The 16,970-nt window shown below is 40.9% G+C and overlaps 1 protein-coding gene across 3 annotated transcripts; it reads left to right on the plus strand.

Annotated features, from left to right (window-relative positions):
- Nucleotides 1–4,716: 4,716 nt before the first annotated feature.
- On the plus strand, nt 4,717–16,920 carry LOC101781739 (WD repeat-containing protein 7). Of its 3 annotated transcripts, none has more exons than XM_022825833.1 (10): nt 4,717–7,552; nt 7,631–7,734; nt 9,510–9,579; nt 10,240–11,046; nt 11,829–12,031; nt 13,755–13,878; nt 14,819–15,025; nt 15,642–15,924; nt 16,048–16,222; nt 16,642–16,920. In XM_022825833.1, the coding sequence occupies exons 1-8, from the start codon at nt 4,850–4,852 to the stop codon at nt 15,783–15,785; spliced, it is 4,362 nt and encodes a 1,453-aa protein (XP_022681568.1). In that variant the 5' UTR covers nt 4,717–4,849; the 3' UTR covers nt 15,786–15,924; nt 16,048–16,222; nt 16,642–16,920. The 3 variants fall into 3 exon arrangements, with proteins under 3 accessions (XP_022681568.1, XP_004965481.1, XP_004965482.1); XM_004965424.3 differs by having other exon boundaries at nt 16,048–16,124; XM_004965425.3 differs by having other exon boundaries at nt 15,642–15,919; nt 16,048–16,124.
- Nucleotides 16,921–16,970: the final 50 nt, after the last annotated feature.

Consider the following 16,970-nt stretch of genomic DNA (forward strand, 5'->3'; position numbering starts at 1 on the left):
ATGCTTTGAAACAAGTCATGCGGGCTAGATTTATTCCTTCTTACTATGCATGTGATCTGTTAAATAAGTTGCAACAATTAAGATAGGGTACTAAAAGTGTAGAGTAGTATTATCAGAAATTGCAAATGGGTATGTTACGCTGTAATTTAGAGGAGGGTGAGGAACCTGCTATAGCTAGATTTTTGGGTTGGTTAAATAGAGAAATCCATGACATCCTTACTTATAAAGATTATAATAACATAACTCGTTTGTTTCATCTTACTTGTAAAGTTGAACGAGAAGTGTCGGGATGACGTGCTAGCATAAAGTCTAACATTTCTGTAGGTAAATCTATATCATGGCGGCCATGCATGACTACTTCCCTGACCGGACATGCACCTCCACCCACTCCCTCGCTGAGTCGACCAGCACCACCGCCTCCCTCCAGCGACAAACCACGTGGTTCTCCCACAAATTCAGCAACCAAGTCTGTCTAGAAACCGGACGCTAGTGCTTCTTTGATTGCTTCTATGGGTAGAATGAGAGATATTCAGTGCCATGTTGCAAGGGCTTTGGGCACGTGTGGCGTGACTATCCGAGCAAGCGTGTTTTGGTGGTCAAATAAGATGGTGTGTATTCTTCTGCTAGTCATTTTGATGAAGATACACTTGCTTTGCTTGCTGTTGAGCATGCAGGTAGTAAGAAACAACCAGAAGAGCAGATTGGTGCAGAGGATGCCTCATTGTGCAGCGTGTGCTTAGTGCACAAATGGAGAAGGTGGAGCAAAATCAGCGACATACATTGTTTCAAACAAAGTGTGTTATTAAAGAGCGTTCTTGCTGCTTGATCATCGATGGAGACGGCTGCAATAACTTGGCTAGTAGCGATATGGTGAGAAGCTTGCACTTACCACCAAACCACACCCACATCCATATCACATTCGATGGCTAAACAACAGGGGTAAAGTAAATGTAACTAAGCTGGTGCAAATTAATTTATCTATTGGATCATATCGTGATGTTGTTGAATGTGACGTTGTGCCTATGCAGGCATGTAATATTCTGCTAGGTAGACCATGGCAATTTGACACGGATTCTATGCATCATGGTAGATCAAATCAGTATTCTCTCATATACCACGATAAGAAAATTGTTTTGCATCCTATGTCTCCTGAAGCTATTGTGTAGGCCTAATTACTACTTAGTGCTGATGGAGGCCGGTAAGAAAAGAAAAAAATAGGGGGAAACAGGGAGAAAAAAATATGACATGTCAGATCCACTTGTCAAGTGGCAGTGGGACCCACTAACATATCAAAATAGAGGTTGGTAAGTAAAAACCAAAAAGAGAAAATAGAGAGAGAAAAATATGACATGTGGGATCCACTTGACAAGTGGCAGTGGGACCCACTAACATAGCAAGCACTCCTTTTTTAAAAAACAAATATACTCATAACGAATCAATACTGTCATTAATTTGTGTCATTTGCCAGTTGGCATTTATGACAAAATAACATTCGTGGCACAGACAAACCCCATCTATTGCCATTAATTAGTCTTCTACATAGCAATGATGAAATATTGTTGCAATACCACCTTGTGTGTAGCAATGGTTCCAATGTTCGTTGCTATATCTAGGACTCATTGCAATATCTAAGACTCATTTGCAACAATATAGTTTTGCGTTGCTATATCTAAGACTCTATTCGCAACAACTCATTTTGCATTGCTATATCATAGACTTTTTTGCAACACACGATAGTACTAATAGCAATGCTTTTATATTCGTTGCGACAAGGACATCTATTTGCAACCATTACAACTAGTGTGGCAATAATGTCGCCATAATTACAACGCAAATATATCTATTGCGATATATCCACCTTATTGCAACCAACAAAATTTAAATCGCAACATCACATATTGCAACCAAAATCGACTACTGTTACAATAACCCCTATGTATTGCAACACAACTCAACTATTGCCAAAAAAAACCCGTGGCATTAGCCACAAAACCTTGTAGTGCTACTTGCTTGTAAGCATGCGTGTTGGATCAGCCGCCCGTCTTCTTATCTTCGAAACTCCACCATATTGGAGATTGAGTTTGAAACTTTCATTTACATCTAGTAATTCAGTACTTGTTCTTGCTAGTTTTTCGATTGCTTGCAGGATGAGTGCCCTAGTGGTCATGGTGTCACGCTCCACAAGACCGCGATAGCCATTGGAGGAGGTGTATCGGTTGCTAAGGTGCAGCATCCTCTTGGTAGGCTGTAGTCGGGTCGTGAACATCGTCTCTATCCACTAATCGAGTTGTCCTACGTCCTCTTATCGAAAAATCCAAATTCAACCCCACGGGTTCACATCACCTTGTTTCTCTTTTCCACTTTCTCTATTCTTGAACTTCACATCACCTTGTTTCTCTTTTTCACTTTCTCTATTCTTGAACTTGTACATTTATTAGGATATGTTAATTTCCATTTGTGGAAATGGGTGTGGGAAACCGGTTTTGAGAAAAAAAAACATATAACTCTGGACCTCTCTAGGTGTAGGAACATGATGTTGCACTTAATTTCAACATGTAGCTACCTTTAGTAGCTTGAGTCCTAGCTCCAACAGTTCCACTTTTTCATCAACTCACTTTCCAATATTTTCTTAGTGGATCTTGAAAAAATTTTGGGTATCAGTGATCTTGTATATTCACTTTTTGTTGAGAAAGATCTCTTCATTTTTTCCGCATCGCCAATTGCAAATTATTCCCTCCATCCCAAACCTGTAGGTTTGTTTTGCCATTTTGAATTCATAGTTTTGCTATTCATCTGGATGTACACTATGTCTAGATATATAGTAAAAACTATGAATCTAGAAATGCTAAAAATGACATATAATTTGGGATGGAGGGAGTACACTGTTAAAGTTCTTTCTTTCTTTTTTGATAAAGATGAAAGTTCTTCCTTTGAGGGCTTGTTATGTCCTTCAACTTTTCATTTTGGATCAAAATGGTCATTGGATTGATGTGGCATGCCATGTGTTCATGCCATGTCAGTATTGGTTGCTCTTAGATGAGTCAACATGTTATAATTGTAGCATTTACCCCTTATTCCATTTAATTATAAATGATACATGATGTGGATTTCACATATTACAAAAAATTCTCAAGCAGGATAAGATAAATAACGTGATGGCATAGTATGTTGCGCCGTATCTTAATTATTTTTTTCCCAAAATGAAATTGATCAGAATGTTCTAACTAGAGCCTAAACAATGTCATGTTAGACGCCGTACCTAAGGTTTGACAAAAATATAATACTAGATGCTTGAAAATAGAATAGAAGCTATGATGATTTTGTAGCCTCGTCGCAGCAACCTTATACACAATCATTGTAGTAGACATGGTGAATTAAAGGGGTAAAAGAGACAATCCTACCATACTAACTCATCCAAAGGTTGCCCACTGCTGATATGGCAAGACCGCATGGCATACCAAGTCAGCCTAATAAGGACCAGTTTGATCTAAAAGAGAAACTTGAGGGACTTATATGGCCTATTTAATAATTCAAGGACCAAAATGACCCTTGGAGCAAAGTTGAGGGTGTATTTGGATATTTTGCCCAACCTAAAACTCGAATTGGTTGTAGTTCCCTCACCCTCTGAAGGGCAAGGAAAGCATGGATTTTGATTACAATAATGATACATAGAATTGCTTTTGTGATTTATCTGCTCCAAAGTCAAATTGAATGAGAGAGAGAACAAAACTCAAATCTAAATATGTTAATGAGGAATTCCTATCATGGAATGATTCCCCATCCCTATCCCTGCGTATCCCTACACAGTGAAAATTTTCCTACCCCGTCCCCACAAATGTTGGGAGGTGCCCATGGTGGAATCTATACCCAACATGGTTCCCGTCCCCAACAAAGGCATGGCTAGCTCAAGACCTCAAGGTGGGGTAGTGGAAGATGGGAGTGGGAGGGTATATTCGAACTTGGATTGCGCTTTGTGGTGGCCTTGTGGAAGTGCTCAACAACGTGAGGGCCTGAGGGGTGGGAGGATTGGAAGAGTCTTGCCCTCACGGTGCTTCCATTGTCACCCACCATGGATCCACACCTGCGTGGCTACACCCCTTATCCGCATCAATTGCCATAGCCCCTTGCATTGCGATAGATACTGAGGTTGAGGCAGCAAACATAGCATATGGTGGCGGGGGCGTGGGTGTTGGCATGCTTGGCGCAACAACGGACTCGATATGCTTAGCGGCGAGCTTAGTAGATGCAGCGACAAGCTCGATTGGTGTTGCAGACTCTAGGCAGGAAGAGGGATAGACAGGGTCCTGGGGGAGATATGGTGGCGGCGGCTTCGGCAGGTGAGGGTATCCGGATGGGGAAGTAGTTAGGGTGGATGATTTTTTTTCCATGCTTTCTTCCCTATTGAATAAGACATCAGGCCATGGTCGTCCCTACTCAAATTCCGCAGTGTTATGAGCTTATAGCACTAGGTGCATAGTGAGCTTATAACTATGTCTTTAATTATTACTCTATTGTCTATTGCCTAGGCTCCTCGAAAAGATATACCATATGGCATGGAGGACCCAGTGACGAGTGACCCATATGTCTTTCTTTTTTTTAATTTTTTTTTTGCCAAACTCACTGTCACGGTGAACAGTCAACACCTTGCACAGGTCTGGGAGAAACAGAACAAGTTGATTCACAGCCGTCTGTGTGATGATCTGACGGCCTAGCGCAGTCGAGCTTGGATCCCAGCAAGTCCCCGTCCGGCGACTCAACACAACCACCACCGTCTTCCCTCCCGCACCCAGATGAGATCTCTTCCCCCTCCGGTCTAGACCTCGCCGGATCACCACCCCACCCCCATGCGATGAAGTGCCACTCGGTGGCCGCGCTATGGTCGCCGTCGCCGCCGTCCCACCACGTCACCGCCGCCGCCGCCACCCCGGCCGCGCTCTTCACCGGCGCCGCCGACGGCACCGTCCTCCACTGGCCGCTCGCTCCCGCCTCAGCTTCCCCATCCTCGCGCCCGTCGTCCCTCCTCTGCGCCCACGCAGCGGCCATCACCGCCCTCTGCCCGCTCCCGTCCCCGGCCTCCCTACTCGCCGCCTGCGCCGCGGGCGTGCTCTCCCTCTTCTCCGCCTCCGCTCCCCTCCGCTGCCTCCGCCGCCGCTCCCTTCCGCCCTGGGCCGGCTCACCCTCCCTCGTGGCCGCGCTCCCGTCCGCCACCTCCTCCAACCCCCGTGTCGCGATCCTCTGCCACGCCCCCGACGACGGCAGCGGCCACCGCCATGTGTCGGCTCTCGTGGTCGTCGACGCGCGTACCCTCGCCGTTCTCCACACCGCCTTCCATGGAACCCTCTCGATCGCAACGCCGAGGGCGATCGCGGTCTGCGGCGGCGGCGATGAAGCAGTTAGCGTCGTGCTTGCTGACGCGCAGGGGCGGGTGCAGGTGGTGCCCTTGGCGGAGGGCGCTGCCGTTGAGGGGGACTCGCCGAGGCGGCTCAGCGTGAGCTCGGCGTCCAGCGTCGCGTCCGCGGAGACGGTGGACGGGAGGGTTGAGGCCGTGGTGATGTCTCATGATGGGAAGGTCGTGGCGTTGGTGCTGAAGGGGAGGTGTTTGTTGAAATGTGTCGCTAAGGGGAATATGCTGGGTGAGGTGTCTCTGCTGGGCACTCTTTGCAAGGTTGATAAGGTAGAGGAGAACGGATGTATTGGAGGTTTTTTCCTCCACGGTGAGGAGTGGAATGCTCGTGTTCCAGGCGATGGTGTTGTGGTCAGGAGCTTGGTGTTGTGGAGTAGCAGTGGTGCTGCTGCAGTGTACAGGGTTGTGGTTGGTAACTCATCCTTTGAGTCCGAGGCGGTTTGTGAAATTCCTGACTACTTGTCTATGCAAGGAGAGGGATCTGAAATTAAATTTTGCCAGTCAGACCAGAATCTTGTTAGGGTGGAATCCTGCTCCTATAAGGTTGCTGGGTCATTGATATGGAAACCAAACGTCTCCTTATGGTCTCTGGATCAGTTAGATCTGAGTACAGCAGAGAATAAACTACCTTCAAGCAAAATGCTTGGAGAAGGTGGCCTTCAGGGAGAAGAATTTAGGCCAGAGCCCTCTCATTGTCACTATGCTATCAACAATGGAGTGGAAGTGAATGCACAGATGTGCTCATCAGACAGCAATAGTTTAGAAAGGTATGGAAGGACTGTGTCCTCGTCAATGGTACTTTCTGAGGATTCTTGTGTTCCATATGCTGTAGTTTATGGTTTCCACAATGGTGACATAGAAGTTATCCGATTTCTGAACATGTCGCCTGCTGCTGCAAAATTTGGTGGTGGAGGGATTTACCCACATATTTCTGAGAGGTTCTTTTTGGGGCACAAGGGAGCAATTCTGTGCTTAGCTGCACATTACATGCATGCCCGTTCTGATTCTAGAAACTTTCACCGAGCACTCATTTCAGGGAGTTTAGATTGTACGATTCGTGTCTGGGATCTAGATGCTGGCACCCTTCTTTCTGTGATGCATCATCATGTTGCCTCAGTTAAGCAAATAATACTACCGCCTGCGTGGACTTACCATCCTTGGGATGACTGCTTCCTTTCTGTAGGAGAAGATGGCCTTGTGGCGCTTGTTTCACTTGAAACCATGCGTGTTGAGAGGATGTTTCCTGGTCATCCTGGTTATGCATCAATGGTAGCTTGGGAGGGAGTAAAAGGGTACATAGCTTGTTTATGCCGGAATCTCCACTCTTGTAATGATGCAGGTAGCGGATTATATATTTGGGATCTGAAAACTGGTGCTCGAGAGCGAATTATCAATGGTACTGCTTCTCAGTCAGCGTTTGAACACTTTTGCAGGGGTATATCAAAAAATGCAGTTACTGGCAGCATCTTAGGTGGAACAACTTCAGCATCTTCCTTACTTGTTCCAATTTTTAAAGACACGAGCCACCTTCGGTCTCATGCAGATAAAAAGGGTCACGATGTTTCATCTGTGTCAACCAACCATAACAATGGAAATACTGTTTCTGTGACTGTAAGTGTCCCAACAACATATGATTTTAAGGGAAAGGCGCCAGCTCCAGATGAAGCTCATGTATTCTATGGAGATAATTCTGTATACAGTTCAGGAAAGGCTGTTTCTTCCCACAGTGTCCACAAAAGAATAAAGTGTCCAATAAAGTGCTCTTGCCCCTACCCTGGCATTGCTAGTTTGAGATTTGACCTCACAGCAATCATGTCCACTCAAGGCATGACAAATAGCAACAGTGATAGGCAGTTGAGATATCATCTCCATAGTGCAAATGGTAAAGAAACTTTGCAGCCTGGAACGTTGGATAGTCCTTCTGGGGTTCATGAAATGGATAGCCCCTCTAGAGAATCACTGGAAGGGCGTTTACTTCGGTTTAGCCTCTGTTTTCTGCATTTATGGGATATTGACTGTGATCTAGACAAATTACTTGTGGATGAGATGCAAGTTTGCAAGCCAGAAGGCTGCCATATAGCAACAGGGGTGGTAGGGGATAGAGGCTCATTTACATTGATGTTCCCAGGCAAAGAAGCCACTCTTGAGGTAAATTTTTGTGGGCATAACCCATAAGCATGTCAAAGCACACCTGAAGTCTAATCATGTTGTTTTTGCCTGTTTCAGCTTTGGAAATCTTCAGCTGAATTTTGTGCCATGAGGTCACTGTCTATAGTTTCTCTTGCTCAACGCATGATTACTTTATCTCGTTCTTGTACAAATGCTAGCAGGTATTGGGTCATTTCTTTTTTTTCTCTTCCATTAAGCTCATGTTTCCGAATTCTAGATTGCCGTATTTACTTGGTGTGCTGGAGCATTGCAGAAAAAACTTGAAATGACGACCTTATACGCTTTGGACACATGCTAAAATGTGCCATGTCTGTAACAAGTTTATGTTTCTTCCAGTAACCAGTGCTGCGTTCTATTTTAGTCTGGAATTCCTAAGATCTACCTGTTTTTCCGACCTGATGAACAACCTGGGTCATTGAATTAGCATAGACAAAGACGGATGTGAGCCTTATCTTTGAGATTTCGCTGGACCTCTTGGATGCAAGGGCCAAGGGGAAGTGCCGTCAAATACACATCTAAAATGATGTTTCCAAAAGGTCCTGGCACCTAAAATGATGAGAGTGTTGATCCCCTTAGTGTGGGTTTTATTCACTATTTATTGATTTCTTGCCAAACCAACATCCAAAGTCAGCAAGTTTATATTTAAGAAAACTCAGAAAAACTCTTCTTCCGAAGCACACTTCCTTTTTAACAAACACCATGCTGGTTTCTATACTTGAAGGGTGTAAGATATTTGGTATTGGAGTTGGAGGTTGAAAAAAAATCCAACTTCAGCAACAGGTTTAGGGGTGTAGTATGGACTTTGCTGCAATGTGTAAATTCATTTATAATGGCAGTCTCGTTGCAAAAGTTTCATGTTTTACCTATTTATTAAGTTTCATTATGTGCTGAGAGTTAACATTCCATGGAAACTATATTGAAGTCGTCACCAGATTGGTCTCCATCAATGAGCTTTTGAGTAAATGAGTCAGGTTGCTACTTTTACAATACTAAGCAGTCAACACGTGAAACTATGGTGATTGTCTTATTAAATTAGTAATATTATGAATAAAAAGCAGGATGGACGCATAAGATAGTGAATTGGTAGTGTTGCATCATGTTTTAATTTTCTTTAACATAAGCGTTCGTTTTAGGGGTGGGGAACTAGAAGCAAAGCCAGACTTAAAATGACCCTGGTACACATGTCACTGTCAGGGGCGAAGCTATGTTAGGATTAGGGGGTGCACATGCACCCACAACAAAAATGCAAAACAGTGATTAAGGTCAATTTTTCACCATATATGCACCATAACATTTCAACTTTATGCACCCACAAGGCAAGCGCGGCCCCCTCTAATTTGTTCTAGCTTCGCCACTAGTTACTGTATGTAAAGGAAACACATACAACTTTAAAAGTATTTATGGTGAAAATAAATCAAGTACATGGAAGTTTTTGCTTCACCCTGGTGGCTGCGCAACAGGGTAAGGCAACGTAGCTTCGCCCCTGTGGGGAACAACTTTATATTTCAGCTGATAGATTACTCTGATGGATGGATATAATCCTATGGATCTGCCAAACCTAATTTATATAGTATAAAGGAACAAAGGCACTTCCTACTATAGTAGAAGGTAGCTAATATTATTTTGAGGTTAGATATGTATTTTGTACAATGAAAGTAGATCATTTGACATTGGGGTAGCTGTCTTGTTTTAAGAATTTTCTTACGAACATTTGCATAGATTAGGAGGACCTTTATGAAAATATATATTAACACAGGGTATGATGCCATTTGTCATCCCGCAAAAATTTCAATTTAAATTGTTACCTTTATGAGGAACAATAAAAAAAATATCATTCGGGTGTGAAATAGTCCAATTTCTTGAATGCTGGGTAGCTCTTAGTACAACTTGAATTCATGCCTGTATTACCCTTATCTTTGCTTTTGTCTTGTTTCAGTGCCTTGGCAGCATTTTATACAAGGCATTTTGCTGAAAAGGTTCCAGATATAAAACCTCCATCCCTTCAGGTTCAGTTGTATTTTCTTCACATGCTATTTTGTTGCCATCTTACAACCTTTTACTACATCACAACTTTGTTACATATCTTTATCATATGTAAAAAAAAAGTAAACTGGAGATCATCCTGCTGCCATATTGGCTTTTATGAAATAAAGTAATAATGTGTCGATTCTAGGATGTAACTGGCTTAGTTGATACTCAAATATGATAATGCCTGGTTGGTTTGGTATGCTTATTTGAGTTGATTTCTATGTTATGACCTCTGGGCATAAACGATACCCAAGGGGTTAACTTTTTTTTTTGAATTAATTGATTATGGATTTAGGGGTGTTAAAGTTCATGGGCCCTTACTGCAGTCACTACTTCCTATTTAATATCCAATTATTTATAATGCTTTTATGATACTTTTAATATAAAATACATATTTTTGTTTCATTTTATGACGCATAACATGTAATAAAATCTAAATTTGAATTAAATGGCATTGTCATCTAGATTCAGTATTTGTTTTGTGTCATGTGTCACATTTACATAATTACTTGTTTATTATAGGAAATGAGCTTATTATGTGTATTTATATGTTTCATGATTATGTGATAGCACATCTATGTGCTAGCAAATAGAAGGTTTTAGGAGGGGTATTCAACTAACTGGTAAATGTCTTACAGCTTCTGGTGAGCTTTTGGCAACATCCTTCGGAACATGTGCGAATGGCTGCACGTTCCTTGTTCCACTGTGCAGCTCCACGTTCTATTCCACAACCACTACGGATACATAAAAACAAAGCATCTGATATCCTCTTGTCTTCATCAGATAATATGGATGATCTTATCTCTGCTGTGCAGAGTTCTTCTATATCCAGTTATGGGGAGTTGAAGGCAGATAGTGGAAATGTTGATAAAGATGGTAGTGACGCTGCTAATATGATCTCATGGCTGGAATCATTTGAAAATCAGGAATGGCTTTCGTGGATAGGAGGCACAAGCCAGGACGCTGTGGCATCAAATATCATAGTTGCAGCTGCTTTGGTTGTTTGGTATCCAAGTATTGTGAAAGCTAAGCTTGCAAGTTTAGTTGTTAGTCAACTAATCAAGTTAGTTATGTCAATGAATGATCGGTACAGTTCAACTGCAGCTGAACTTCTAGCAGAGGGAATGGAAAGCACTTGGAAAGCATGCTTGGGTGCTGAGATCACTCATTTTATGAGTGATATCCTTTTCCAAATTGAGTGTCTAAGTACTGCACCTTCAAGCAGTGCCATCCATAAAACTGCAGTTGCTGTTACAATGCGGGAAGCATTGGTTGGCACCCTTTTACCAAGCTTAGCTATGGCTGATGTAACAGGCTTTTTTAGTGTGATAGAAAGCCAAATTTGGGCTACTTCATCTGATTCACCTGTTCATGTTGCATCACTCAAAACTCTTATCTGCGTGGTTCGAGGCGCTCCTAAGGCCTTGGCTCCTTATCTCGAAAAGGTAAGAAGTGTTTCAACCTTCTGGTGATTGCTATTGTTAATAAAATAATTATTGCAGTCACTGTGCAATTATCATTGTACACATGCAAGCCTTTTATTTGCTAAGAAGTCATAATCCCTGAACAGTTACATTAGAAAGGTTTTTTCCACAATGCAAAACCTTGTTATACTACAAAAAAATTATGATGTATCCGTTGATCTGAAGCATGCTTTTTGAAAAGTGGTGATCCTGCAGCTGTTATCTTTCAATTTCTTGCTCAAAATGTGTAAATCATTTCTTACTAAAATTCATTGTGTTGTCTGCCTTTTGTGTTGTTGTTAACTATATTATCATTTTAACTGCTATCATCACCTATGTATGTCAGAAACTTTTAATATACTTTTGAATATGTCTTAAGTAAATAAAGTATCATGATATGTGTTCTTTTGTAGTTTGTTTAACATGTGGCTTCAGTAGATCTAGATTGTTTTAGGTGCAAGATGAATTTTGCGATCCTAACTAAGTTTTAGGGAAAACAATTAGGATTTACCCACAGTTGTAAGAATATATTGCGTTTTTTGGGCGTGGGTGGGTGTTGGTGGTGTTCTTGACTTCTTATGTTTGAACAAGGTTATATTCCATCCAAAATCCGTTTTAAGTACATATGTTTTGCATATATCTACCTTATTTTTCACAAATTGATAATTATGTCCTCTGGTGCTGTAACACTTTTTTCTCATTACAATTCCTTAAGACTGTTAATTTACTTTATCTGTAGTTGTTATAGTTGAATAATTGTGCAGGCAGTCAGCTACATCCTACACGCTATGGATCCAAGCAATTTAATAATGCGTAAAGCTTGCATCATTAGTTCAATGATGGCTCTAAGAGAAATGGCACGCGTATTTCCGATGGTTGCTCTGAATGAGTCGATGACAAGGTTAGCTGTTGGTGATGCTATTGGAGAGATTCATAATGCTACAATTCGAGTGTATGACATAGAAAGGTACATAGGCTTTCAAGTTCCTAAAAATTATTTTCTAATGCATCTTTTCTCTTTCTCCCTTGAATATGCCTTTATGCTACCAGATAATTACCACATGCTGATAGGCCTCTAGAAATAGTACAACACATCTCCTGTTACGCTGTCAGCATGCTGTCAAATGGGTCAGCAAAATGTCAGATTGCCCTTTTCGCCAGTAACTTTGCAAGGAAGATGGTCAAATTTGGTTAGACCACCTTTTTTTTCTATGAAATTTGAAGTATGTTAGGCCATTATAGTTAAATCTGAATGTTCTTTGGGTGCTAGTGGCATTGGTACCTAGTGGAGTTATCAGTGATAGGTTGTGATCTGGTCAGTATTTGGAGCATGTGTTCTCTCTTGGTGTTGAATTGACTTGCTGCATCTACAGTTTATACCTGGTGACATGCTTTGCACATTTGTTTTTTTCTTGAATATGCAAGAGAGTTGCATATCGTTTCACTATGAATAAAAGTGTACAAAGAACCCACACAAAACATACTCAACACTTTACATTAGGAACTGTGTACTACTAGGAAGGACAGAAACGACCAGAAACCGCAAGGTCTAGGATCAAGAGAAGCTAGATGGCCCCTGCTAACGAACTTCGGAGATCTTGAGCTCCGGCCGCACACCAAGGATTTCCGTCATAAAACTGTCTGGATCACTGAATTCACATTTGAAAGAGTGCTGTCGACGACACATTCGTTTGACCCATAAAAATTTACTTGGACTCCCAAGATCCTCAACTGTTATGGCTGCTTGTATAACATCATGTTCTGCCACTTCATATGATTCAGTCAATTTTTTTCCTTTTTATTAAGAGGAGGCCTGCCACTGAGGAGGGTATGGGCAAACCCACTTTTGTTCAAACCCAAATCCAAATAATTATTATCCACTCCTTACCCTCCCCAATCCCACCCATATCCAATGAATAATTAACTTTGTACTACATATATATACATATTCAATGGATAAATTGTACCCTCCCCATACCCTACCCTCCCCATTTGTAATGGTATATAATTTTCTACCCATACCCTCCCCATTTTAAGTGGGTGTGGATTTGGGGAGAGGGTATGGATACCCAGTCAGGCCTAAAGAGGCTTATGTCTATCTCTTCAATGTTCCTTTAACTTTTGTGCCCCTGGCTTTTATCTTTCATATTTGTAGGACTTATGCCATAGTGTTTTGGAATTCATTGGTACCCTTAAGTTCATTGGTTTCTCAAGAGTGCTAGGAGAATAAATTAGTTTATTATCTTTAGATACTGCTAGAACACATTTGAAATATTAATGATTTTTCATTTAAACTCCACCTATGTTATTTCAAACCTTGCCAAAGGATGCTTGTGATAGGCTTGCTGATCTAACATAAACACCCAGCTATCCTTATAGAAATGAAACCCAAAAGTCGCTTGGGTGTAACCTTCTGGGTGACATCATCTTCTTTGTGGCTCTTGCTAGTTTTCATCTTTAGCCTACCCCAACTTGCTTGGGAAGAAAAGGCTTAGTCGTTTTTTATTATTTTTCTCTGAAGGATTTCATATTGTGAAATTGATGTTTTCTCAGATAGTACGGTATTAGTGTTAGTGTGTTACTTTCATGGTAGTGGTACTGTTTTCTTGCATAATGCATAATCTGTAACTGTAACACATTTTTTTTTAAAAATATTGTTCCTTATTTTTTTCATTTTTTTTTCTTTGCAGTGTCACAAAGATAAGAATTCTTGATGCAAGTGGACCACCAGGTCTTCCAAGCTTACTCGCAGGATCATCAAATACAGCGGCAACCATACTCATATCATCTTTGAGTTTCTCACCGGATGGAGAGGTTTGACATTACAATTAATATACGATAGAATGTTTTAAACTAAAACTATAAGATGTTTTCACCTCAAGCTGATTTCATGTTTCCGTCAAAGTTATTTGACAAATTTGTCCAGTCCATATCATGGGTGCTCGAGTAACTTTTTACATCTGATATCATTTGTGGGCACTTACATTTGAATGATTCCTAGTACCATCTCATGTACCTATGGGCAAAATGTTCATAAGGTGTGACCACCAACAGATGTTTAAGTATTTACATTTATGGCTGCTATAAAGAATACCTCTATACCATCATGCTCTCATGCTCTTCTTTCACGTCATCATGTGTCGTTACCATAAGAATTAGTGTCAATTTTTGTTTGTGACCCTACAAAATCAAAACCAGGTATCTAGCAACATCACATACCGTACTGGTTTGTTGCTTCCAATTTGTCCTTGTTGTAAATTCAATCTCGCACTATGGTATAACTTTTGTGATGTGGCACTGATTTTGGCACTGGTTGGGTGGGACCCATGGACTGAAGGTAGGATAGTTGCTCTAGACCAGCCAGTCAGGAGCTGTCATCCCATGTTGTTGGTCGTTGCCCTGAATCCTTGCTGAGAGAGTGAGCTGCAGACAGTTGCCTTTCTTTCTTGCTTGCATTACATGGATGCTGGCCTTCCCTTTATGTGTAAATTTTCCCCTGGCAAGATAAGCTAAAGGATGTCTTGAATGCAGCTAATGAGTTAAGCTAACCAACTGTCAGAAAGATATGCAACTAATAGATAATATTTGTGAAACTTTAAGTCTATGTTGTTGCTCGTTGTATTCATCCATAATTGTGGTATAAAACACAATTGCATTTATAAGCTGTGTTAGGTTCCTCACTATAAATCTATATCCCTAAATTGAAGCTTGTAACTCAACCTTTGTAGTTTATTAATATTTTCCTTTTTTCTAGGGTCTGGTTGCCTTCTCTGAGAATGGATTGATGATAAGATGGTGGTCATTGGGTACTGGCTGGTGGGAGAGGCTCAGTAGAAGCCTTACTCCTATCCAATGCACAAAGCTTATTTATGTTCCTCCATGGGAAGGATTTTCACCTAACTCTGCTCGCCTAAGTATAATTTCTAGTATTTTGGGACATGATAAACATGGAAGTTCAGAGGTATATTAATTAGTTTTCTTCTCAATATTATGTTATTTAAGACAATTGTCTTGTTTTCAGTCTCACCAGTGCTGTTGGGTTTCTTAGTTCATGGACTACTGTTTTCTTCTACTTCACCTATGTATTTGCATTTAGCCACTTCCTACCAATGACTATGGCATTTGGGAGTGAAGAACAGAGGGCCATGGGAAAAACAAGAGTGGTTCAGTCCGTGTACTTGTTTAGTTGGGAAAAATGAAATTAGTGTGGGGGGAAAAACTGGCAATACCATGAATCCATACTGATTAAAACAGTTTTTCACTCAAGAAATTCATCAAATAGGATATGATGATGCAAATATGGAAAGTTAAAATAATTGTTTTCTTTACGTAATCTCTCTCGTCAATCTGGTCTTTTGAAGCTCAGGTTTCATCTTCAGTTATTTGTACTTTATTGTTCTGATTGCATTTGTACTTTATTGTTCTGATTGCGTTCAACTTTGATCAATTCGTCCATTGATAGTTGAAAATACAATTACACATTTATGTGAAGTTCTCACTGTTTTTTAAAAAGGACCTCTACTACTGTTGCTCTGCCATATATAATTTATTCGGTTCTGACCTTCTTGGCTCCACAGAAGACAAAGAAGGAATTAGATGAGGCTGATAATCTGAAGCTATTGCTTCATAATCTTGACCTTTCGTACCGTCTTTACTGGGTTGGCGGAAAGACTATCAAACTTACGAGGCACATCCAGGAGTTGGGTACATTTCAGTTGTGATCATGGCTTACCGGCATTTCATGAAATCTTGAGTTGTTTTGGAGTTTTGAAGGACAACTTCATGCCTTCACTACAGAATGATCCGAATGGCTGGCAGGTTCAACCAGAGCTATCATGCTTCATGCATATGTCATGTAAGGTACCTTGCTATTTCTGGACTGTAAAAAAGGCATTTTCTTGTGCACAGAAATGATGCATTGATAGGATTCTCAATGTAAACAGTAAACTAAAAACTAAATGAAATTTTGCTTTCTTGTTACAGGATGCTATTCGCATGCAGCACCCGACGATGGGGCTGTTCTGTCACACCATTGAGCTCCAAGTGCAGGATGCTTTCAGGTTGGTTGTGGTCTGCTCGATATCATAACTTAATGATACATCTTCCAAAGAAGATTGATCGGATATACTTAGGAGTTTTTTTTTTGCCCTTTTCTAAGGTTCATTCTTCAACTCTTCTTCTAAAGTCTAAAATGTTTACCTCATAGAATTACTGAGCATATTTGGGTTTTATTCTCCAAGTTCTTTTATTCTGGTTATTTTCAGACATTATTTTGCAAAGTTAGGAACATTTAATTTATAGTATCAGGGCACGAAAATTCCCTTATCCATCAGCTTCCTGATTTTTTTAAATATTTGGCATGTGGTCAAGATTAAGTTGAGTAATGGTTTAAGAATTTATATTCATATTTGTGTTCGTTTCACATATTATTATCTAGTCGTTAGGTAGATAGCAATCATAGTTCACTAATGTTAACCTTAGTGTAGTTAGCACAAATTATACATAGTACTTACCTATATGCATGCTTTGAATGTTTTCTTTCTTTTTTTTTTCCTGATCGAGTTGCTTGCTGTGCAGTATGCATTCTGGAAATTATCAGTTGAAGATTTGTTCGCTGGTGTTGGGGAGCCAGCAATGTCGCATCATGTTCTTGAGAAGTGTTTTTCATTTGTGCAAACAGCAGATGGTAGTTTTAGACTAATGCTGAGACATAAGGTAGTGAGGGAACATTCATGACAAAAAGCAGCTGCCGAGAAGATAGCTGCAACGGGTCTTGGGCCATGTTTAGTTCCCTCCAAACTCCCAACTTTGACACTATGCAAAAAGAAGATTCCCCATCACATCAAACTTGCGGTACATACATGGAGTACTAAATGTAGACGAAATCAAAAAATAATTGCACAGTT

This window comes from Setaria italica, chromosome IV, assembly GCF_000263155.2.
Source record: "Setaria italica strain Yugu1 chromosome IV, Setaria_italica_v2.0, whole genome shotgun sequence".
Classification (NCBI taxonomy): domain Eukaryota; kingdom Viridiplantae; phylum Streptophyta; class Magnoliopsida; order Poales; family Poaceae; genus Setaria; species Setaria italica.